Raw genomic sequence first — 26,929 nt, forward strand, 5'->3', positions numbered from 1 at the left:
AGCCATACACATATTCAGACTTGGTTACAAGTTCTGCTGGGAGGTAGTAAACCCAGTAGTTGAAGAGAGTCATGTCTGTGGAATAGATGCAGAGGCGCCACTATTGCATTACTTGCTGGAATGTGAAACAAATGAAGCCTTGCTCATCAAATTCAACATTCATTCAATAAGAGCAGCTGCATTAAATGCTAATTCCACAACAACTACAATGATTAGAAAAGCAGTTGAAGAATGGGACTCACTAGTGAACATTCCGCATCTACATCCGCCACCAAGATAATGTTATTAAAACAAGACTAAAACCAGTGCTTTAAAACAGAAGCGAAAAAAGAAACAAGGGGAAAGGAGGAAACCTCACCTCCATTTAAAACTGACCCAAATATCACAGTAACAAGGTTTTCGCTAATAACTGTACTCAATTACGGGCTCACTATAGCCCGTGCTACATGGACATTTGGTTCTGAGTAGCTAAATCTAAAACAACAACAACAACTTCGCTCCCATCACAATCGACTTGATAATGACGACGACCGAAACGTCGTCGTCTCCTCATCTTCTGGTGTGTGGTTTAGTTCTCACATCTTCAAGCAACGGTATTGTGGCTCATCATCTGCATGATCATATATGTTTATTTTAAGGTTTTCCTTAAACAAAAGTTCCAAAACTTAGTGGCCTTGTAAAAAATATTCACCAAGTTCAACATTATCACCAGCAACAGGCATTATTTACCTGAAGGTCACTAACATTCTAGTGGCCTCGATGAGTACAGGAAGCCGACGGCTTGTCAAAGGTTCCCTGAAGTATACAAACTTTTATACTGAAAATTAAGCTAAATACAGGTTAAAAGAGATAAAAGCCCATTGTCACAACTTGCTCAATATAAGCCTAAACTCAGTAATTATTCGCATTTAAATTCTCTTTTTTTAATTAAATAATGCATTATTTGTATGTATTATTGTATTGTATTGTTGTGTGTATGATATACATATATCTGATATCTTAATAAAATTTGAAATTACCATAACGTCAAGATTTTATTGAGAAAGATATCAGATGTATGTATATCAAATACATTATTTAATTCAGATGGGTGTTGTATTCAACACACACTGTCGTCTCCTTACCAAACAAATAATTGTCAAAGTTTAACAATTCATTATTATAAAAAAATATGATTATGAAACAATATAGATCTGGCATAGTCACACAAGAACTTTTTAAAAAGATGCTCTTCAATACTAATATATTAATAAGAGCTAAACCTCCCTGCTATGAAAATAGATTTAAAGAAGCAAAAGGAAATATGAAAATCGTGTTGAAAACCATCTCTAGCATCCTGGTATAGGAAGTAGAAGCCTAGCATCTTGTCAGTGATAAAGTAAACCAGTGTGTGATATACTCAGACCAAGGAATGGACTTTCTCAAGCCCATTCCTGTGTATTAGTGAGCAATTCATATTATTTAAAAAGCCCTAAACCCTCAATCTGATCACTGGACATATTTCAGCATTTATATAAAAAAGCATCATCACCTTAAGAGCATCATCACCATAAGAGCATCATCACCATAAGAGCATCATCACCATAAGAGCATCATCACCATAAGAGCATCATCACCATAAGAGCATCATCACCATAAGATCATGGGTAGACAGTTCCACAGAGACAAGCTTTTTTATGCAAATATGCAGAATTGTATTGTTGCAACACTTGAGAGTTATTAATTTATTGAATATGACCTTTGTTATTATGTAATAACATAGTGGTGGCACACACAGTTGTCAGGTATGGACCTTCAGTACCTGGCTATAGAAGATGATGCTCACGGTATGAAGCCAGACATTCTTAGAGCAGCATTGACGCAGGCTGTTGAGAGGGGAACCAATGGAGTGCCTAAGGTGAGAATACTGTATCACGTCAATAAAACTTCATTGGATGAGTTCATCATTTGTTTTAGTATGTGCTCCATAGTAAAGAATAACACTTGTTGCACTGTACTATACAGTACTTGTATACAGTATTTAGTCATACAGTACTTTATTTCTGCACAGTATATAGTATAGGTTCTTGAAAATTATTGCTGGCAATTCCAGTTGCTATTAATCATTTGTATTCTTGGATCACATTGTTTTAGGCTTTATACGTGGTCCCGAACGGCAACAACCCAACGGGCACCACCATGGATATGACACGTCGTCAACAGATTTATGACATTGCCCATGATTATGATCTTATTATCCTGGAAGATGACCCTTACTTCTTCCTTCAGTATGATGAGTATGAGGTAAGACAATACACTATATCAATATTTGGCACAACATTATGGAAACATTTGGTATGAAATTTCGTTTTTAGTTACTATTTTGTTCCTCTGTGATCTCTTTCTCTTAGAGGATAGTCTTATGTAGTTCTCCTAGAGGATAGTCTTATGTAGTTCTCCTAGAGGATAGTCTTATCTAATTCCCCTAGAGGATAGTAATATGTAGTTCTCTTAGAGGATAGTCTTATGTAGTTCTCCTAGAGGATAGTCTTATGTATTTCTCCTAGAGGATAGTCATATGTAGTTCTCTTAGAGGATAGTCTTATCTAATTCTCCTAGAGGATAGTCTTATCTAATTCCCCTAGAGGATAGTAATATGTAGTTCTCTTAGAGGATAGTCTTATCGAATTCTCCTAGAGGATAGTCATATGTAGTTCTCTTAGAGGATAGTCTTATCTAATTCTCCTAGAGGATAGTCTTATCTAATTCTCCTAGAGGATAGTAATATGTAGTTCTCTTAGAGGATAGTCTTATCTAGTTTTTCTTATATACAAGACTTCTTACATTCTTGAAAAGCCAATAGCATTTCGGGCTAGTCCTTAATCTTCATTTGATCTGGAATACAACCCGCCAAATCGTTTAACAACCAGGTGCCCATTCACTGCTGGGTGAAGAGAGACGTGCAGTTAAGGTTTGGCGCTTAGTCAATCCTTCCCGGCCAGGATACGAGCCCAAGCCAAGTCGCTTGCGAAGCAAGGGACGAGTATGATTCCGCCGTGCTACGTGGACTGCACAAAAAATGCAGTCCTGATAATAACTAATTTGTATTTTTTGCAATATAAAGATAATAGTTAACTGATGCTCTTGCAATACCCATAGCTCTGCTATTCAGCAAATCTCTAGAGTGTCGCACTTTTCCTGATATCCTTAAAAAGCAAGAATGATTCCAGTTAATAAAGGAGGCGAGACAGCTGATATAAACAATTACAGACCAATATCAAATCTACCTATACTGTACTTCCAGCCAATATTTGAAACAATTATTTACAAACAGCTCTATTCCTACTTTGCAAAACTCAACATATTAAGTCCTTGCCAATTTGGCTTCTGTTGCCAAAAGAGAACCAATGATGCTATTATTAGTCTGCTTAATATAATCATCACAGGCCTAGACAAAAATGAGTTCCCAATTGGCTCTCTTCATTGACCTGAGAAAGGCCTTTGATACTGCAAACCATAACTATCTCTTACTTAAACCTCCCCACTATGGTATCCGGGGCCTTGCTCTGGTCTATATTCGTTACTATCTCAGTGACAGACACTAATATGTAGCCATCAATAACATAACCTCCCTCACTCTTCCATTGACAATAGGGGTGCCATAGGGCAGCATCTTAAGACCTCTCCTATTTCTTATATATATCAATGATTTGCCAAATGGTTCTAACAACAATGAATTAAAAATGGTCCACTCATGGACGTCAATCAACAAATTTACACTAAACATAAAAAAGACCTGCTACCTTTTATTTTGTAGTAAATCATCAAATCAGATTCAACTTCAAAAAGAAAATGTTAACATTGCCAATAAAAATGAGGGAAAGTTCCTTGACCTATATATAGACAAGAGACTGAACGTCAGCACCCACATACAACACAGAGTCAAAAACTGTCGGTATACTTTCTAAAATCAGATATTATGTTCCCCACTCTGCTCTCCTCTCATTATACTACGCACTAATCTATCCATATATCTTACATATAGTAACTGTGCATGGGGTTCAACCACTGCAAATTACCTCAAGCCTATTATCACTTAGCAAAAATATGCTATCAGAACTATAACAAACTCTGTCTTCAGACAACACACAGCCCCTCTGTTTAAGTCCCTTAACTTGCAAAACATGCACTCACTCCACACATTCTCATGTGTTAACTACATGTAGAAAACCTTGTTCCTAAATGCAAAATCTTGATCTGAAACTTTTCCTTAATAGGTGTAATAGAAGGCATGAGCACCACACCAGAAATAAATCTTTGATATCTCCAGAATCAGATTAAATCTCTGCAAACACTACATGCAAATAAAAGGGCCCAGTCTTTGGAATTAACTCCCTGATGAATTATAAAAATTTCCAACCCATGCCCTGTATAGAAATAAAACCAAAAAGTACCTAATTTCTTCCTCATAGTGTCCTACCTGATGCTTCAAACTCACACTGTATCTTGTACTACCCACTCCCTCAATATTAGTACTTACAACATATATCCTTACCAGTGTAATCACCTCTGTCAACTTATATTGTAGTTATTTGTTGATATAAACCCTTGCAACAATGTACCTTTTCATCTTACCTGATATGTTAGATTAAAGACCTGCCAGAAGTGCTATTCGTGTTAGTGGTTTTGCATGAATGTAAAAATACCAATCTTATTTAATCTCACCAAACCATTGTACCTTCTTGCAAATATATTATTATTATTATTATTATTATTATTATTATTATTATTATTATTATTATTATTATTATTATTATTATTATTATGATTAATTCTAGTTGGGCAGAATTAAATTCTGAAAGCACTCTCAATAAGCAAATGAGCTAAGTTCCAATCATTAGTTAAGTAGATTTAACATACCCCACACATTTAACATACCCCACACATTTAACATACCCCACACATTTAACATACCCCACACATTTAACATACCCCACACATTTAGCTAGAAATTATAAAGCAAAAGTTGATCTGGATTTCAGCTGTTTTTGGGAATTTGATACCTGTTCCAAATTTTTGTAAACTGTTTTCGTATCAAATTGCTTTTATATTTTAAGATTTATGTTGTTTCAAGGTCCAGAGTTTTAGGTTAGTCTTTATTTTTAAACTTATTTTAGACTTATTTTAAAGGAAAATATTTATCTACAACATTCATTATATTTTTTTACAAATAGCAACCCTTGCCAAGCTTCCTCAGCTTGGACACTGATGGTAGAGTTCTTCGCTTCGACTCCTTCTCCAAGATCATCAGCTCAGGACTGCGGGTCGGCTACGTCACAGGCCCTGCGCCACTCGTGGAGAGGCTCAACGTTCACATGCAGGCTCGAGTGATTTGTGGACCTATGCTTTCTCAAGTGGGTATTGTGTTATTAAGTGACATACTTCACTTTATGGAAAATATCAATATAATTTAATTGTTATTAATTCTAGATATAAAAAAATTGTATTTGAACTACGCATATTTATTAAAACGTATCTGTGAATGCTTTGCTATTAATTTATGAAAAATATCATTATTTTCCAAGATATATAATACAGAATAGTACAATAGTACACAATTTGCTTTTAAATAGTGAAATAATATTTTCTGAGAGGGCTTCTGTTGTGGCTCTTTGGTGTTCCATCCAATCCCATTCAGGTCTACCAGGGGCCAGAGGCCATAACCTGGTCGCATCTAAACAGGTGAAATGCGCAGGGGAGACATTGATTAGACATTCAATGGACGCTTATTGGCACGTTCCTATTCACCAAGGGTTCAGGGATTGATTGGGGTTCATGGTTGGGAGACAGGCTTACCGCTTTTGTTGCCTTCCATTCGGACTGAATCTGGCACCTCGCGTTTTTACGTGCTTAATCAGGGTTGTGGTGACTCATCTTCGTCTGTTAGGTCTCCGGGTTCTGACCTACCTCGACGACTGGTTGGTGTGGGCTCCCAGCCGGTCTACATTTCTGCTTGCCAGGGATATGGTTCAATCCCAGCTTGCCGGGTTCGGGTTCCTGGTAAATTGGAGGAATTCCCCCATTTGTTTCTGTCTCAAGTTCGGACTTGGCTAGGCGTTGTGTGGGATTCTCGGACAGCGTCTATCTCTCTTCCCACTATGGCTTTGCTTCTCCTGCAGTCCCGCTTTCTGCCGTTCTTGAAGGAGACCCGGGTCACTCGGCAGTTGCTCGAGCAGCTGTGTGGGAGCCTGAACTTTGCCACGCTGGTTTTCCCACTGAACAGGGTTTAGCTTTGGAGGCTGTTCAGATATCTTTAGGGCAGCCCTTTTCGTGGCTCTTGCTTCATCTTTGGGATTTTCAGGGTTCGGTGCCATGGCAATTTTCCTTGCCCTTACTTGATATGTTCACAGACGCCTCGTCCCTCGGCTGGAGCTTTGTAACCAGCGCTCATCAGGCCAGCTAGGTACTGCGCCCCTGTGGTTCATTGTGTCAACCCAGGTGGGGTTTTCTGTGGTCCGTTGCTCTGTGGGGCTGGTCGCTTTGAGTGGCTCTTCTGCATAATTCTCAAGGTTTGGCTCTTCACGCTGTTCACATTCAGGGAGTGCCAAACGACCTGGTGGACGTTGTAGTTATTGGTACTACTGTCACGCTTCATTCCTCTTTCCACAGAGTGGACGGTCGACGCCGCCTGCATCTTTTGGCTTTGCCGGGCGTTTAGGGGCTCGGAGGTGAATCACTCAGGTCGGCGTGTTTCCGGCTTCTCCCATTATTCGTGGGGCCATTACCCGACTGCGAGACTATTGCGGTGGACACTTTTCGGCAGATTGGTCGAGGTTTCTGTACCTTTATCCCCTGGTCCAGCTGTTGCTCTGGGTGTTGGCTCGGCTCGAATCCTATCGAGAGAGCGTACTTCTCCTGGCCCTGTGGATGCCGGCCCACCCTTGGTTTCAAGTGCTGCTTGCTTGGTGTCCTAACCTGAAAGTTTTTCTGCGGCTCCGCCTCTTTCAGAAGGTTGGGCCAGTGAACGAACAGTAAGATAAACCTCGTTGGTTTGTCTTACTCTTCCGCTCTTCGCATCTGTTTTTTTTTATGCAGGTGTATCGTAATTTGTACGGAGATCAGGTGGCTTCCTTGATAGTGGCCCACCTGTGGTCTTCCTCTCAGCGACAGTATGAAGTCCCTAGGAGGTCTTTCTGCCATTTCCTTTCCCATCGTAAGGTCTCGTCGATTTTGGTTCGGGTTTTTCTGTCCTTTCTTTCTTGGCTTTTTCAGGACTGGTGTCTCATGCTAAATACTGTCGTTTCTTATCATACGGCGTTGGTGGAGCCCCTCCAGCTACCGTTCATGGTGGATTTCTCTTCTGCTCCATTCGGTAAGTTCTCTCATACGTTTTTTGCACCTCTGGCCTGCTCATGCGCCGCCTGAGCCTTTTTGGTCTTTAGACCGGGTGCTCTCGTTTCTCTCCTCTCCTTGGTTTATTGTGGCCCCTTCGGTCTGTGATTGTTTTATGAAAGCTTTGTTTTTGTTTGCTTTAGCCTTTGGGGGTTGGGTTGGAGAACTTCATGCTCTTCTCTGGCACAGAGGGTTCTGCTCCTTTTGTCCTGGGAGTCATTTTATTTGTTTGCAGCTCTCTCCTTCTCTTCTGCCGAAGAATGAGATAGTGGGTTCCGGAGGGTCCGTGGGTTCTTGATGCTTGGTTGGTAAGGCCCGTAGTGCATTATGTTTTGTGTCTGGTGACGGTTTTATGTCGCTACCTACGGGCCACTGGTTTGGTGTCCGTGGACGCGTTCTGGGTCCATCTGATTTTCCTGGTTCCCTGTTCTAGGGCTCCAGTTTCTTAGGTTGTCCACAGGGTTATCAAGTCTAGGCAGCTTGCGGCCTACCATCTTGCCTATGATGTGCAGAAATATGCTGCTCTCGCTGGTGTCTTTGGGTATATGTCTTGGATTGACATTCAGGCAAGAGGATTTTGGAAATCAGGGCCCTTGCCGCTGTTACGAATCCATATATTTTATTCTAACATTTATCATGATAAACATGTATGTCCATTATTTCTTTCCTCAGTTTTGCATACCCATATATTCATTTAAGTTTTGAAATAGTGATCAGTGCTTATATAATGATATTGTGTTCTGGTGCATTAATATTTCTGGCTGCCTGTATTTTCATTTATATGTTTGTATGCTCTTTGTTACCCCTTACTTTAAGTATATTGCTTTGTTGAGTAAATAGTTGAATTATTTAAACTAGACACTTGTAGTAGGCAAGGCCGTATTATTATATTTTTTTTTCAACTGCAAAAACAGAGGAACCATACCCAGAGGTCAAGGGTCATAACAGCCGCCTGTTATCTTGTCAATGTTCTGGGAACCTCTGCATTCTTGTGTTGCTTTGGGGCATCTGTCGTGGCCTGTTGTCGCTTCTTTGTCTTGAGACCTGCGGTGCTGCTGCCTCCCAGGTGAGTCCCTGTTTTTACTTATATGTGGGCAGTTAGCTTCAGGGAGCCAAAGGGGCTTCCCTCAGAAAACCAGCATTGAAAGTAATGAAACGCCATTTTCTGGGCGAGCCCCAGAGGCTCCCTAACACCTTCCGGTCTTCAGTTTTTCATCATTCTACAATCTGGAGTGGTGAGCCTCCGGCTTGCAACGGCCTCCCCTTCCCCCCTTTCGGGGGGAAGGGGGGGCGCTAACGAGCATGTGTGCTAGGTGGATGACAATTTGCTTGTTTGTTTTCTTTTGTAGGGAGTTCTTTGGCTCTGTTTGGACGTAGGTTTCATTTTTCACCATATGGGGGTTTGTACTGCTTCGCCTACCTTTCTAGGGGTATTCCCCGGTCAATGGCAGACATGACATACTCTAAATGTAGTATTAGGCACCCGTCAGTTCCGTGGGGTTATGGAGTTGTGCCCTGGGTGTCTAGTTGTTGTAGTCTAGTTGGATGCAGCGCCTGCTGTGGCTGTGAAGGCCAACCCGAGAATGACAGTCCCGACTGCAGCGAGCGCAGATAAACGCCGAAGCGGGTGCGTCTGACTGTGGTCGAGGCCTCCTCTGAAGTCTATTATCCTCCACCTGCCTCTTATGTTCATCCTCGAATTGCTGGAGTCCCTTCTGCACTTTGCATCACCAGGCAGATCTGTCCGCAGCTGCTGCCTCCCAAAAGTTGATATCGATGTTCATCTGCTTGTGGTCGCGTTTCCAGGCCTCTATGAAACGCAGCTGAGGTCTTCCGGTGGGTCTCTTTCCTGATGCCAGTTCTCCATACAAGAGGTCCTTCGGTATGCAGCCATCTTCTATGCGTGTGATATGTCCCAGCCATCGCATGCGTCTCTGCTTTAGGAGAGTGAACATAGAAGGGACTCCTGTTCTCTCGAGTACTGTGTTGTTGGTGACGTGGTCTTTCCACGTGATGCCAAGTATGTGTCTCAGGTTCCGCATGTGAAAGACATTGAGCCGTCTTTCCTGGCGAGAGTGCAGGGTCCAGGATTCCGAGCAGTAGAGAAGTGTACTCACCACACATGCCATGTAAACTTGTGCCTTGGTGTGTACTGTTAGTTTGGCATTTTCCCAAACGTGCTTTGCGAGCCTGGCCAGTGTTGTTGCAGCCTTCCCGATACGCCTGTTGAGCTCAGTGTCCAGGGAAAGGGTGTTTGAGATTGTGGAGCCCAGGTACACAAACTCGTGAACTGCCTCCAGCACATAGTCTGCTATATTTATACAGGGTAGCTCATTGACATCTTGTCCCATCACCTGTGTCTTCTTCAGGCTGATTGTCAAGCCGAATGCGGAACAGGCTGCGGCAAAGCGGTTGAGTAACTGCAGCAGACCTTCTGCTGTGTGTGTGGTGATCGCTGTGTCGTCCGCGATGAGGATCTCCCTGAGGATTCGCATCTGTACTTTTGTCTTTGCTCAGAGTCTGGATAGATTATAGAGCTTTCCATCAGATCCTGTACGGAGATAGGTACCCTCTGTGGTTGTTCCAAAGGCATGCTTGACAAGGATCGCAAAGAAGATGCCGAACAGGGCTGGAGCAAGAACGCACCCCTGTCTAACACCACTGTTGATGTTGAATGGTTCAGAAGTTGAGCCGCCGTACACGACTGTTCCCTTCAGTCCTTGTGGAACGATTGTCTCATGCTGAGTAGAGTGGGTGACAGCCAATTTTGGCCAAGATCTCGAAGAGTCCGTCCCTGCTCATGAGGTCGAAGGCCTTTGTAAGGTCAGTGAAGGTGATGTACAATGCTTTTCTCTGCTCCCTGCACTTTTCTTGAAGCTGTCTCAGGAAGAACACCATGTCTGTGGTCGACCTCTATGTTCGGAAAGCACACTGTGACTCAGGGTACACTCTTCCAGCAAGAATCTGAAGCCTGACCAAGACGACCTTGGCGAAGAATTTGCCGACGAAGCTGAGGAGGGAGATGCCGCGATAGTTCTTGACATCTCTTCTGTCACCTGTATTTTTGAGAACTTTTGAGAAGCGCACTTGAGAACTTCAGGCGGAATCCCGTCGTCTCCTGGGGCCTTCCCTGAGGAAGTGAATCCACTGCTTTCTCAGCTTCTTCCACAGTCGGTTCAAGATCAAGTTCTTCCATAATGGGCAGGCACTCGATTGCATCCAAAGCCTCTACGCTGACCAAGTTCTCTCTGGTGTAGAGTTTGGAGTAATGTTCCACCCAGCGATTCATCTATTGATCACGGTCTTTAATGATCTCTCCAGTGGCTGACTTCAGAGGAGCCGTCCTGTTTTGTGTAGGGCGTGTTGCTTGTTTGATCCCTTCGTAAATGCCTCTTATGTTGCCGACAGTGGCCCAGTCTGGATGCTGGAACAGAGTCGAAGCCAGTAATCGTTAGCACAGATACTCTAAATGTAGAGTGCTCATATGGCCATTGCTCCCTGTGCCTCTCTGAGGGTGCCCCAGGTTCTGGTTTGTAGTTCCTGGTAGGCACAAGAACTCCCGTAAATGATGACCCAATCTAATATTGCACATATCAGTCTGGATAGGGAGCCTCCGGGGCTCCCCTAGAAAATGGCATTTCATTACATTCAACACTTTTTTTTCAATTACATCTGTATTTAATTTTAAACTTGAAATTTTCTTACCAATGATTAAATAATAAAATATGTAGGTAGTGATGAGTGAGCTGCTGAAAGAGTGGGGAGAAGATGGCTTTAAGAAGCACATAGCAGATCTCCGCACATTCTACTGTGACAAAAGAAATGACATTATAAAAGCAGCAGAAATGCACCTTTCAGGTATGCCCATAATTCGGTATTGATTTAACATATGTTGCCATCGTATTATTATCATCATCATTATTCTTCTGGAATAATGATGGGAGCTTTGACGAACCACCAGCTTCCCTGTCCCTATGTTATATTATACATAATGTGCTGTATATATACAATATATATAAAGGCAAAGTGCCCCATAAAAATTTATACACACTTTTAATAATTATAAAGCTAGGGGTGTTTTTTTAATGCTTTTATTTAAATGCAATAGAATCTACAGACATTGTTTATTTGTTTTGTCAACGCATGTTTTCAAACTGATGTCTGTTCTGATACAGGCACTGTTGATAACGCGAAGCAATGGAATCACAAACATCAAGAAACATTTTGTTTGGTAATTGAGTGCATTCTTGTTCAATGGATACTCTCAATTCGGCGACTGTTGACAGTTTTGTGGTGTAAACTCTATATTTTAAGTATCCCCTTAAAAAAAATTAGAATTTGAGGTGTGGTGACTGAGGAGGCTATTCTACGAAACCACTTTGTCAATCCACCTATTTGGCAAGATCTTATCAAGGTAGGATAGAAACATAGCATAGAAACAATGGGCAGAGTTTCTTTCACCTTATGCCCCTGTTACCTAGCAGTAAAATAGGTACCTGGGTGTTAGTCAGCTGTCACGGGCTGCTTCCTGGGGCTGGAGGCCTGGTTGAGTACCGGGCCGCGGGGACACTAATAAAAAAGCTCCGAAATCATCTCAAGAAGAAGAATCATGATAGGATAAGATCTATGTAAGATCACCCCCCCCCCTCACACTATCATCACGATGGTAGTGTGGGGAGGGGGTGCCCCATCGTGCTGAAAATTCAATCCAAAAGAAAGAAACATCAATTGAGCTATCAGCTGTTAAAATGTGTATACATTTTTGGGACACTTTTTAAATACAAGTGCAATTCATTTTATTATACAACAATGTAATTTTATTTTATTTTAATTCATTATATTTGTGTCCGAGGCTATAGCTCTTAGCATAACACTCCGTAACCCATCATATTCACTCACTTCCTAATGAATACAAAAATTATCCAACCTATGCCTTATTTAAAAGTAAACCAAAAAGTACCTAATTTTATCCATCGTCATAGTTTCCTATCTTGTGCTTCAAACTTACACTGTATCTTGTACTAACCACTTCCCCATTATTAGCACCTAATAGATGCATCTTCACCAGTATAATCATCTCCGTCAATTTATATTGTAGTTATTATGTTGAACTAAAATTTTGCTATAATGTTCCTATTCATCTCACCTTATCTGTTAGATTAAGGACCTGACTGAAAAGCTATGCATGTTAGTGGGTTTACAAGAATGTAAGAACACCAATGTTATGTACTCACACAAACCCAATGTACCTTCTTGTATATACAGTAAATTAATAAATAAATAAATAAATAAATAAATAAATAAATAAATAAATAAATAAATAAATAAATAAATAAATATAGATTATTGAAGCTTGACTTGTCTCCCTAACTGGAAGTTTGATTACTCAGATATTACTGAAATATGCAATATTTATTTATTTATTTATTTATATACAAGAAGGTACATTGGGATTGTGAGGATACATAGTATAGTAATTACAATCTTGTAGAGCCACTAGTACGCGCAGCATTTCGGGCAGGTCCTTAATCTAAGTAAATTTTAAGTAGGTAAATACTTGCAAAATTTATAAAAAATGATAACAGTTACCAAAGCAAGAAAAAAAAGATGAGAGAAAATTGTAGGTATATTAAGCACATAGGTAGCTCAGATTGATTTCAATGACAGCTTGCATGGTAGTTTAACAAAAATTAGTAGGCACAATACAGCATATGGCTAGCACATAAAAGAAGACAGCAATGAACACAATGATAAAGTTGTTTGGGTTAAGTACATAAAGGTTGGGAGATTGGGTAACATTAGATACAGAGCAAATTTAAAGCTCAGTGTAGGAAACTACGAAGATGAAATTAGGTACTTTTTGGTTTTGCTTTTAAATGAGGCAAAAGTTTGACAACTTTTCAATTCACTAGGGAGTGAGTTCCATAGTCTAGGTCCCTTAATTTGCATATTGTTTACACAGATTAAGTTTGACCCTGGGGATATCAAAGAGATACTTATTTCTGGTGTGGTGATAATGGGTCCTATTACATCTGTCCAGGGAGAGTTTCAGAGCATGGTTTGGGTTTAAGAAAAGAACAGGGTTTTGTAAATGTAGTTGACACAAGAGAATGTGTGGAGGGAGTTAATATTTAGCAAGTTTAGGGATTTAAACAAGGGAGCTGAGTGTTGTCTGAAAGCAGAGTTTGTTATTATTCTGATAGCAGATTTTTGATGGGTGATGAAAGGCTTAAGGTGGTTTGCAGTGGTAGACCCCCATGCACAGATACCATAATTAAGATAGGGGTAGAATAGTGCATAATATAGTGAGAGGAGAGCAGAGTTAGGAACATAATATCTTATTTTAGAGAGCATAAAAACGGTTTTAGAGACTTTCTTATTTATGTGTTGAATGTGGGTGCTGAAGTTGAGTCTCTTGTCTAGGAATAGGCCAAGAAACTTGCCGTCATTTTTATTTCTTATGTTAATGTTGTCTATCTGTAGCTGAATTGCAATCGATGATTTGCTTCCAAATAAGATGTAGTAAGTCTTTTCTATGTTAAGTGTTAGTTTGTTAGTTGACATCCATAAGTGGACTTTTTTTAATTCATTAATCACAACATTATTTAGTGTATGTGTGTTGAGGTCTGAATAGATAAGGATAGTATCATCAGCAAACAATATAGGTTTAAGAATATTAGAGACATTAGGCAGATCATTGATATATATAAGAAATAGAAGAGGTCCTAAGATGCTGCCCTGTGGCACTCCAACGGTAATTGGTAGAGTGGAAGAAGTTGTAAAGATAAAAAAGCAAATTATGTAAATATGACTAATATATAAAATTGTTTCAGGTCTGTGTGAATGGACTGTTCCAAAGGGTGGTATTTTCTTGTGGTTGAAGGTAAGTTTCAATAATATGTGGTTACATCATTTTAAAACTTTTAAGGATATAGTTACGTAATACCTATGGATTAATTTGCATATAGTGAATTTGGATCTAAGAAGAACTGGAATAAAACACAATATTCCTTCCTAGTGACGGGAAATACATGATCATACAGCTATTGGCATTTCTACCAAATTCAATAGTATCTTCTCATTTGTTGACACAACTCTTACAGATAAGATCCCAGCATCCAAAATCTTGGAAATAATTATCTCAAAAGCTATCCCATCCTCTCACTTAAAACGTTGCATTTTGTACACAATCTCCCAAATTCATTTTTAAAAATCTCATGTATTAGTAAATATTAAAGCACTATAATATTAATGTATACTATACATTAGCCTTGATAGGTTAGGTGGATTATTTGAGCTATGACATTTCTGATTAGGGAAAACTGTCACTTTATATATGGAGTGGCAAATTCAAGAACGGCTTGCATAGGCATCTACCCTCGGTTTCTAAATCTATCCTCAACAAACTCTATAATCCTATCACCTAAAATTGAAGGAATTAACTACTCTAAAATATCAACCTTATTTTAATAAAAAAACTCTAATTTCGTCTCCTGCCATAGCTTTCTCTATAATCAATTGAACTCCAAGCCTACCCATGATATCCTTAAAAAGGCTTAATTAATAATCCCAATCCATAAAAGTTGTCATCTCACTGAAATCAAAACTTTAGATCAATTATATCAACTTTGGTCAAAATATTTGAAAAACTAATTTACAAACAACTGTATATATTCAGGTGTTTGACAGTTCCAAGGTTCTTTTCTTCATCAATCTGCTGCAGGGTAATGTTATTAGCTTGGTGGTTGTGGCGTGGGTTGCTATGACCCACATGCAAGGTCTTACATTTTTTTATAATAAAATGCATTTGCTAGTCTTATGACCATTTGTAGAGTCCATGCAGATCTCATTGTAAGGCTTCAATATGATTTTCATTTCGCACTTTACCATAAATCTTTGTGTCATCTGCAAATTTGATAATGTGGATTATAATATTCTCATCTATGTCAATGATGTATGTCAAAAAGGGTTGGCCCCAAAATGGACCCCTGTGGTACCTCACTTACCACACTTCTCTACTCAGATTCATTCTCATTTAGTACGACTCTGTTTTTTTGTTTTAGCCATTGTTTTATTCATTCTAGTATTTTTCCATGTGTACTGCATAAACCAGAAGTCCTTTGTCTGAGTAGCTTGTTACCGTTTCCAAAAATGTGGGCAAATTTGTAATGCAGGATCTATTTTTAACAAACCCATGTTGTGTCGATTTTACAAGATTGTTCACTGAATGATGGTGAATGACTCCTTAGGCTTCTCTCCATGATTTTGCAAATTGTGATGTCAACTTATCACATACCTCTGTATGACTAACCATCCTGCGAGATGGAAACTCAGTATCACTGCTACCTTATTCACTCTTGTGTTCATGATATCCTCATAATCCAGCCAGAGTTTGCCAGTGCAGACTACTTATCGCATGCCTCTGTATGACTAAATAACTAACCATCCTGTGTGATGGGGATATTTTAGCACCAGATAGCTAGCTTTTTGACACACTGTACTCCCCTTCATTTATTCTTGGGTAGCTGCACAAATACAGATGTACCTAATGTGTTAATAAAAAAAATGTGTGATGTCAAGCTAATCGGATGGTAGTTTTCTGTTGAGCTCCTTTTGCCTTTTTCTGTGGTGAACCCCAGAGGCAACCTGAAGCTATCCAAACTGACATGTTCAATATTAGTTTGGGGTCATCAGTCACGGGAGTTCCTTATGCCTACCAGAAACCACGAGCCTGAACTTGATTCCCTCAGAGAGGCACAGGGAGCAATAGTTTATGAGCACCCTACATTTAGCGTATGTCATACTTGCCATCGACAGGGAAGGACACCTGGAAAGACAGGAGAAACAATACAAACCACAAACTGGTGAAAATTGCAACCTACGTCTGAACAAAGCAAAATAACTCCCCAAAAAGAAAACAAACAAGCAACACCCTTCCAACTTTTTTTTTTTTATAAAACAAAGACATGACAAGGAAAGCAATTCAACATTAAGGCACCGAAGCACCAAAACAAAAACCGTACACCAGCACACACCACCCAACAACATAACACCAATTGACATGCAAGCAACACAAAAGTACAATACAAATGTCACACCAAAAGCTGAACACCTGTGAACACAAGTAAAAACACAGTGAACAATTTTCATAGCGCAAAACGTATATGAGAACCCATGAAACAAGCAAAATTCATTTGAAAACACAATAAGAAACTGCACAACCTAGACGGGGCGCGCCAAGTTATATACATTAAAAACCACACAATGGCGCAAAATAAACATGCAGAAGCAAAGGTACATAATAATAAAAAATTTCAATACACACACACAACCCACGGAACACCCGGCACACACAATACAGAAACATGCGACCGTTCGACCGGAACACACAAGAACCGGGAAACAAACGGCAACTACAACCCAGACACACAGGTAAAAAATACCTGAACACGCAGGACCCGGCCAAAAAAAAACACCACACACACACAGACACACAGAACACCATTAGAAACACAACACAGAAGATAACAGTCTAACATACACGGAAAACACAATGCAGTATGAACAAACACAAAAACAATTTACACAAAGGCCTAAACTATGCAAACAAAACAACCACATAGCAGACAATACAATAAGTTATAAACGTTCCGGGAGCATATAACGCAAGCACAAAACTACGCATATTTATCGGGAAACTCCCTCTTCGGAAACCGCAAGCAGTATGCCTCCCAAACGAGCCTGACATCATCAGACACCGGTCTACCAGGCGACGCACAAGGCTGAGGCATCAGCTCCGGCACCCCATAAACAAAACACTTCACCCTCGGTACCCAAATAGTATATAAAGGCACCACGGCGCCGGATACACCCGGCTATCACAGTAAGTTCCAAAGCCTACGACGCATCGAGCGGGACCCCAAAGACCGTTACCACAGGGAGGGGTGCAGCACGAGGGGTTCGAGCACCTGGGAACGGACAAGGGTAGCCACAGAGATCCGTACTGATAGTCACACGGTTCTTCACTCCAGCGAAAACCACAGAGAACGCACACCTGCCAGGGCTCCTACCACCGGGCACAGGATCAGAGGCCTCCCAGCGCACATTTTTCGTGAGGACCACCACGAGGTCACGATCACTAGGGGCAACCTCCCAAGGAGGGGAGACACTGGCAGCAGGCGCCGTAGGCGTCACAGGAGGTTGCACAGGCCCCTCCATCACATCATCATCCACAACTTCACACTCTGCAGCCCACCCACGAGGGGGCGACACACTCCTAGCCCTCCGAGAACGCTTGGAGAAAAGCCTCTGATCATCCAAACTGTCTCCCCAGCAGGAGGCATCCCAGTAGAGCCCACGGCCAGCCGCATGTCACCGGACAGCCGGCGGAGGCGGGTCCTCACCCCCCACCACCCCGACACCCACACTTACTGGAGCGGCACCCATCACTGCGGCTGTCCTCTCAAAAGGAGTACAACAACCGAGACATCCTCACGCTCGGGCAAGGGAGGAAAATCCGCTTCATGAAACACATTAACCCGATCATACATCCGAGTGTCGCAGGCAGCAGCCAAATATCCAACGTGGCCACATTTAAAACACGTCCGAGTCTGCCCACGGTAGGAGAAGTAGACCATAAAGCCAGCAAGTGCGAGAGAAGAAGGCTGTGGGATATCTGGGGCTTGACTCAATTATTCAATTATTTACTTATTTAATTTAATAAACGAAGGACCACCCACTTTTGAGAAAAGAGGGAAAACTAATAAAAGTGATCATTAGAATAACACTAGAGAACCAGTGTCTATGGATAATTATTGAAAAGGATAATCACTTGAAATAATGAATGGACTGTATGATTAATTAATTAAAGTCAGAGCCTCAAACACCTACATTGGGGGGGTATTGCTAGAACTTCATATACGTCTAGGAACTAGTGTGGTTCGCCACCAGTTCATTGCTGAGTAAATGATATTATAAATCTTAACTGCTATAGATTCAAATATGTGAACTCAAATTGTGAATATTAATGATTATTAAATTACTGAGCAACAGTCAAAGCAAACACATGAATTACCAATCATCATATCTGGTAATAATCTATTCAATATAATGATCTTACAATATAATGATCGTGGAGGAATAATTATTCACTATTAGTTGGGTATCAGCGTAATTCTTGCCGATAACTCCCAATCACCACGTGTCTCGCCACTCTTCACGCCAGGACCCTCCTCTCTCGCACGCTGTCGTCCAAGCACGCTCTCCTACAATGGCGTCGCCGCCTTCCCCAACCTGACTCTCGCATTCACCACAGAAATTATTAATCACGAATAATTCTTTTCCACACGATTATGGATGAAATGCGTTAATGAGGACTGGGTTGCAATTATAGGGGTTTAAATATTATCGTATTCTCGTTTTATGGTGTTAAACGAGAAAAGGAGAAGATTTTATCTCTCTCCATGACATTCGTGCGTGACTGAAGGAAATGTTACTACAGAACAATTTAGCTAATAACTCTCGATTTGAGTTTATTGGGAGTTATATTATCCGTAAGTAATTATTACACGGAATACTGATGATTTTAGAGAACCACATTCAATTCTCTAACCCATTGGTAATAAATGTGTCTAACTAGACATTATCTGACGCAATATTGCTGCTCTATTTCGTGAGAATGCTAGCATTAATACGCAGATGTTATGGTTAGTTTATGTTGACACTACTGTTAGTAAATTTAGTGACTACTGTAGTTAGTATATAATAATAATGATTTATTATAATACAATAGTAGTTTATTAGTGTTGGAAATTTCCAACAAAGGCACATTCCCATGAAGAACCATCTTAGCCATTCTGTTACCATTACCGAGTCCCTTGACGTCCCTGGTCGTGTATCTACAGGCATGATTAAAGTCCACACGCCCATACATGGCAAGAGCCCGACGGAGAAGATCCTCAGACATTTCAAATGGCGCATTCTTAATAGACACGTATGTGTACTCCACACTCAAATTCGTCACAGTCACAGAGCCAAGACTGTTGCTCAGCCCCACCACCTTGTCTTCATACCGGTCGAGAAACCTCTGGAACAAGCCACTCTCGGCGAACTTCACAACTACTCTGTCGTCACAAACAACCTGTTGACCGACGAGATCTTCCACTTTCACACCCATAACTGCAAACAGAGTGTTGCTGACGACGCCAATATCCACCTGACATGTAAATGTCAGCCCAGCCGAGTCCTTCCTCCCATACCGAGACTGAAAAACAACCACCCGTCAGGGCAACCAACAATTGCCCAATGTAAACACCAGCAGGGAGAGCAGGGGAACGTCCGACCTGGCTGGTGGTTGCTGTTACCTATCGTTCGTTACGGCTCGTGACCCTACAGCAGCCAAGCTTTAATTACGTCTAGGGATACGAGAAAACTGCTGTTCTCAAGAGCGGGTCACCAGTATAACCCCTTGATAAGTAATGAGCACATAAATAAAAATCTTCCTTTAGGACTGAAGAATAGATACTAAATATTATATAGATATATATTCAAGACAGTATAATATAAAAACACAGATGGTCAAGTTAACTATACAACAAACGAAAGTATTGTCATCTCACTTAATATAACATAATAAAATATGGCACAACAAGAAATAAACAGACTTATCTCCCACATGTTACTCCGTCGAGTCCCGTTCAGCTACTGAACTCTCGCTCTGACGCTACCCAAATTCTCACCTCCCGTCTGCCTCATCCCAGGATGAGGGATGGAAACTAAGGACTTTTTAATATTTAAAACTAATTGAACAACCACTTGTTCTCAAAACACACAAGAATGCAAATTACAGATAATAGTTACTTACAAAATATATAAGTATAATGCCACCTGTTTAATTACAGTAAATAAATACTTATATAAACTTAATAAAAGTGACATCTGGAACTCCCAAACTGAACAGGTCCAGCTTTCCCGAATCTAACAGGTACTAGACGTGTGCAAAGCAACCGCGCTCCTGTCTCCACTGACGCTGCCACACCACACGATAATTTACAAAAACACAATGTGTGTACATATACAGGCAATGATATAATAAAATAAAACAAGTTATTTTAAATTTATATACGTATTCTGCTAGGAGTACGTAACACTTCCACCTCCAAGAAAAAAAAAATGCAATAGATTGAAGATCAATGGCATTTTTTCAAAGTAAAATGTATGACACTTGAGATTTATGGTATTAATTACACCAAACATGTAAAAGTAATAAGAACACATTTCTGGACAAATATGAAAACACTCCAAATATAGTCTTACAGGAAACTCAGAAATTTCAGTCTTATGACTATGTTCTACATATGTGTCACTGGAGTATGCAAATTTATCTCTCCAGGGTACTATCTCATTTATTTCACTTTGTTTCAGATCATATTTCACACACCTATCAACATTATCATTATTAGCATGAATAGAATTGTCAATAAAGGTAGCTGCTTTCACACAGTTATCACGGCGATTTAGCTTTTCATTTGTTTCTACTATCTCTCTAAGATCAGTTCCGTATTTCCATGTGATCCCTTTTCCACATGGTGAAGTTTTCCAAGACAGACTCCATTTTCCATTACTCCCTTTTTCTGGAGCTGAACTGCTTAATTGAAGCTGACTGGGTGTTGAGTAGATTTGGGACTTCTCGGTATGCTCTGACACAGACATCTGCTCTTCATCACTCTTGATCCTCTGTGGAACACATACTCTCGCCCAATGTATACTAAAATTAGAGAAATTAGCATTAAATCTCACAATTATGCATAAGACTTTCCCCTTCATAGAACCTTCCAAAACACAAGACACCGACTTAGCAAACCTTTGACCTTCAAACCAAGAAATACAACCCAAGATAAGTGCAAAGACTACCTGATCGAACTGACTCAGATGATCCGTAAGGAACACAGAAATCAATTGCCTCATAACTCTGTCATAACGATCAGTGAAAGAAAACAGGCATATGCCTAGGCACCATATCTCAATCAGAACTCCGAAAACAAGTTCACACCCCCTGATGGTGAACTTGAACACAACACACACTTTCATCAACCGTCTAGTCTTCCAAAAGACTAAATAAACCATGCCGAAAACTTTACAACCCTCACCATCACTTCCCAAGTGATTTACGTCTGATGACAACCAATCAACCAAGAGGTTTAAGGGTCTTAACATCTGGAAAATGTACAGCAGATTACCTGAGAAACGCCCAAGGACAATCTGAAACCCTTCACATTGATTAACACTAGGTAGGATAACCTTATCCCCCAACTTGAAATACACACCTGGAGCCTCAAACATCTGCTCCCCAGTATGATTTAATCCTTCACCAACAATAGGACTCTGAAAGTCAACACCACACTTGAGTGGAACATACACTTTTATCACTCGTGCATTAAAATTAATTGGATCTGAATATAGAGACACTGCTCTAGTATAACTCACCACTTCCTCAGAACTGGATGCACAACCTACTTGAGTAAACTCTCTCTGCTCAACCACAAGGCTTGACAAAGATGTCCCACAGTCCATTACTTCACAAGAAAATGGCTCCTGCAGAATAAAAGTAGACTTCAACATCCTACACACACTCTGACTCAATGTACACAATGAGAAATACTTACTCCACATAGAATAAGAATCACAACTCCGCAACTTAGATCCAAATGCTACTTTACCACTCTTAATGATTTTACCAAAATTTCCTCCCATGACTTCTGGAGCTGCTTGGAGTACTGTCTGCTCACAATCAATAATATCACTACCAAGCTGGGTCACATCCTCACAGACAACTGAAGAGGGAGGCTCAATGGGTCTCCATCTACTCAACAGAAGCTGATCCTCTGGCTGCTTTCCCACACTCTCCAAAACTGGATCTACAGTACAGACTGTCTCCTTGCTTCTCTCTGAAATCTTAGGGTCAGTTCTACTCAAAGCACTTAAATGAAGGGAATCTGAAACGAGCGGGCAAGTAACAGGTAGTTTGACCTCCTCCCCTATACTATCACCTTGACTAGGGTGAGGCGGGGCCTCTACAACAGACTTACTCTCGACAACTGATTCTAAACTTGGAGTGAGCGGGAATACTTCTGCCAACCCGACATCTTGTCCTAAACCATTCACTTGGCTGGAATACAGAGTCGTGGCTTTTAAGTTTCTCTCAACTCCTGGCACAACGTTCGTAGTGAGCGGGCAAGACAATGGTACATGGACATCCTTTCCCAATTTATTGGAATAAAGCAGAGTCATAGTATCAGGCTTACTCTCAACCACTAAATCGGCCACACAGGAATCTGGAACAACCACATCCCACTTCTCCACTGAAAGGGTACTGGTTACTGGAACAAATGCTTGAGTAACAACATCAGAACTGACAACTGGATTTATATTAGTACTGACATCAGCACAGGTAGAATGGACAAAACCATCTTCTACAACAGGTTCATTCATAGAACTAACTTCAGCACAGGTAGAATAAACATGGTCTGCAACTGGCTGTTTACACAAACGGGGATCAATCTCACCCACAACATGATTTATGGCCACATCATTACCCAATATAACATCCACACCTGGGATGGGCAACTGTGTACTAACACCCACAGTGCATAAACTTGGTGTAATGGTGGATCTGAAATTAATGTCTATTAGAGGTACAGTTTTACATCCTGCAACACTCTGAAGAACAACAAACTTTCCAGTATCTCTCTTTTCAACATCAGAAAGAATACTGGATGAAATTATGGTTTGGGAAGCACCTGTATCACGAAGAATAACCACTGGCTTCCACTTCCCATTAATACACAAAACTTCACCTGAAGACATATATGGTGAATACTGTTTCACCCAATTGGGGTTTACAGTTACATGTTTATTAGTAAGTTTATTTTGCACACCTCTGCAATAAATGAGACCAGTTGGTCGTAACTCAGGGTGCAATATAAAACATGAATGAATTCCATGGCCTTTTCTCTTACAATGGGAACAAGACCTTACAGTGGACACACCTGTGGAACCAACTGTAGGTTTAGAAATAACCTTATTATTATTTGACATTCCTGACAAGGAAGTAGCAGGGTTAGGTTTTGTAAGAGAAGAGCTCATGGGAGTAACTGGAGCACTAGGACGGGATGGATTCTGATAAGGAGTTCGGTGAGCATTATAATTTACTCTACGACTAGACTTAGGTGAAGTGGCCGTAAACTGGGCCTTAGTCAACAACTCATGCTCATCCGCGAGCTTTGACAGCTCATAAATGTCTGTTACATTCTTTTGTTCTGCCATAAAAGTAGACAACTGGTCTGGGAGACATGACAATACTTCTTCCATTATAAGAAGATTCTTTAAAGCATCAAAGTCAGTGACTGAAAGTGACTTTAACCATCTGTTGCAAAAATTCGTCTTCTGACGAGTAAAATCTGCTATTGTCTGATCACTTGTCCTCCTTAGGTTTCTAAACTTTTGCCTGTGTGCCTCTGGATTTAACTGATACGCATTTAAGATGCTTTTCTTTACAAATTCATAATCAAAACTATGAGCGTCAGGTAGGGATGTAAAAACCTCCTGACTACGCCCCTTAAATTGAGACTGCATAATGGCTACCCACTGATCCCTTGGCCAGTTCATACTGATGGCAATTTTATAAAAATGTGCAAAGAAAACCTCAGGATCCTCCTCATTGAACTTGGGTAACTCTTTATACTTATGCGTCCTGATGGGATTATTATCACTATTTATTGAAACATTCCTACTATTACCATGCCCAGCTGCCATACGCTGTGATTCAAGCCTGAAGTTAATGTCAGCCATCTGTTGTTGAATCTCTAATTGTTGCTTTTTTGTGGCTTCTATTTGCAACTGTGCCTCAATTTCTAAACGTCTAGTCTCAAGCTCCCTTTGCTGAGCTTCAGCCTCTAATATTTGCTGTTGCTGTTGAGCTTCAATCTCTCTTTGACGAGCTTCAGCCTCTAATATTTTCTGTTGCTGTTGAGCTTCAATCTCTCTTTGACGAGCTTCAGCCTCTAATATTTTCTGTTCTTTTTGAGCTTCAAGCTTAGCATTGGCTATTTGCGCTTCTAACTCAAGACGCTTTAACGTCATCTGATCACTCGACTCCTCTCTTAACTCCTCTAGAATTTCTTCCTCTAACTCTCCATTCTCAACAAAATGTGTCACAATGACTTTCAATATTTGGGCTTTAACCATTCTATTGTTGGCGGCCAAATCCAACTGATTTGCCATTTGTATTAACTCAGTCTTTTTAAGGCTCTGAATCCCTTCAAAGTCTGGGTGAGCCACCAACGCTGCAACTTTCTCCTCCATCGTTACTAACACTTGGCACTTGATTCACAACAATAATTAAAAACAATGGCACTGCACTACACTTCACTGTAAAATTGTCACCACACTGAAAATTCGCTTGGCCTCACTGCACAAACAAAATATATAGGATGACTTACCTCAAAATCGTGAAACGTTGTTACTTGACACACAGGAAAGCTTGCTTGGCACATGGAATAGTTCTTAAGAAACACACAGACACTTGACACAATGGTACCTAGGAAGGCAAGGTTAGATTAGCATAATTAAGGTTAAGTGGGAACAATATTTCCCGGCACAGGCCCCCATAACTCTTTGTTACCTATCGTTCGTTACGGCTCGTGACCCTACAGCAGCCAAGCTTTAATTACGTCTAGGGATACGAGAAAACTGCTGTTCTCAAGAGCGGGTCACCAGTATAACCCCTTGATAAGTAATGAGCACATAAATAAAAATCTTCCTTTAGGACTGAAGAATAGATACTAAATATTATATAGATATATATTCAAGACAGTATAATATAAAAACACAGATGGTCAAGTTAACTATACAACAAACGAAAGTATTGTCATCTCACTTAATATAACATAATAAAATATGGCACAACAAGAAATAAACAGACTTATCTCCCACATGTTACTCCGTCGAGTCCCGTTCAGCTACTGAACTCTCGCTCTGACGCTACCCAAATTCTCACCTCCCGTCTGCCTCATCCCAGGATGAGGGATGGAAACTAAGGACTTTTTAATATTTAAAACTAATTGAACAACCACTTGTTCTCAAAACACACAAGAATGCAAATTACAGATAATAGTTACTTACAAAATATATAAGTATAATGCCACCTGTTTAATTACAGTAAATAAATACTTATATAAACTTAATAAAAGTGACATCTGGAACTCCCAAACTGAACAGGTCCAGCTTTCCCGAATCTAACAGGTACTAGACGTGTGCAAAGCAACCGCGCTCCTGTCTCCACTGACGCTGCCACACCACACGATAATTTACAAAAACACAATGTGTGTACATATACAGGCAATGATATAATAAAATAAAACAAGTTATTTTAAATTTATATACGTATTCTGCTAGGAGTACGTAACAGTTGCCACCACACTCCCCACACCTCATCCAACTAGCACATTTACTTGTTAGCGCTCAGGCGAGCCGACAGCTCACCCTTTCAGTTCTCGACTGATGTGCATGGGATCAAGGTCACTTTTGTCCTCGCTTTTCTGTTCTGAATTTTGCCCTCTGTTAATGTACCAGAAGTGTATGTGTGAGAATTTGAAGAAAATATGGAATATGGAATGATAATGAGGAATTTTGGATTAGCTGCTTGCTCGTTGCAGGGTGTGGTCACGGCGTCGGCGCTCTCTCAGTTGTTGGCTGACGTCTGGTGCAAGCAGGTCGCTGTTGTTGGTGTGTGGTGTGCCGGCTAGCCTGTGAGGGCGGCTGGCTTTATGGCGTCGTCGGTGACGCGGATTCGGAGGGGTGGATTCTGCAGGATTGGAGTTCTCGGCGGCTGCTGATTGGACGTTGATGGAGGTGACGCTTTTGGATGTTTTACGAGTGGACCTGCACACTATTTACGGCCTTGAGAAGATCTCTGACAGGCGTGTGGTGGTCAAGTTCTCTGCCCCTAGTCCATATCAGCGCTTCGTGAGTGATTTTGCTGGGCGTTCTCTCCAACTCCCGGGCTCTGCTGGTACTGTGGAGGTGTCGGACCGGTGTGTGGCGCCGACGTTTGTCAGCATCCATGGAGTTCGCTTGGACTTTCTCGAGGAGGTCCTTCACACCTGCTTCTCTCGGTACGGTACTGTGTTCATTCACCGTATAACTTGTCTCTGCTCAGGCCACCTGTCGGGCTTGAGGACCAATGTGTGGACCCTTGGCATGTGCTTGACACGTGATATTCCTTCTCAGGTCAAGTTCTACGGCTTTAACATGCGGGTATTCTATGAGGATCAACCGCGCACCTGTGTTAGGTGTGGATTGCGAGGGCATCTTGAGGCCAGTTGCACTGCTTCCGGGATGGGGGAGCCAGCCCTCTTTCTGGAGGGTGATTTTTCCCTCCCTTGGGAGTTGGGGGGCCAAGCCAGGTATTGCAGAGGCCCCTGCGACCCCTTCCCGTCGATGGTGCCTTCTGATTTGACTGATTCTACTCTGGCTGTTCAGCAGTTTGGTCCACCTGGCC

The 26,929-nt window shown here is 41.0% G+C and overlaps 1 protein-coding gene across 3 annotated transcripts in view; it reads left to right on the forward strand.

Annotated features, from left to right (window-relative positions):
• Positions 1 to 26,929, forward strand: part of LOC123757397 (kynurenine/alpha-aminoadipate aminotransferase, mitochondrial) — a 246,314-nt gene that overhangs the window by 85,622 nt on the left and 133,763 nt on the right. Inside the window, exons 5-9 of one of the 3 annotated variants that reach the window (XM_069326950.1) lie at positions 1,778 to 1,897; positions 2,134 to 2,283; positions 5,214 to 5,393; positions 11,103 to 11,229; positions 14,205 to 15,956. The exons of the other annotated variants lie outside the window; for them this stretch is intronic. Coding sequence (XP_069183051.1) covers positions 1,778 to 1,897; positions 2,134 to 2,283; positions 5,214 to 5,393; positions 11,103 to 11,229; positions 14,205 to 14,314 — 687 coding nt within the window. The 3' untranslated portion in view covers positions 14,315 to 15,956. Of the gene's footprint in view, positions 1 to 1,777; positions 1,898 to 2,133; positions 2,284 to 5,213; positions 5,394 to 11,102; positions 11,230 to 14,204; positions 15,957 to 26,929 lie in introns of those variants that run through there. 3 annotated transcript variants of the gene reach the window in all.

Source organism: Procambarus clarkii, chromosome 19 (assembly GCF_040958095.1).
Source record: "Procambarus clarkii isolate CNS0578487 chromosome 19, FALCON_Pclarkii_2.0, whole genome shotgun sequence".
Lineage (NCBI taxonomy): Eukaryota > Metazoa > Arthropoda > Malacostraca > Decapoda > Cambaridae > Procambarus > Procambarus clarkii.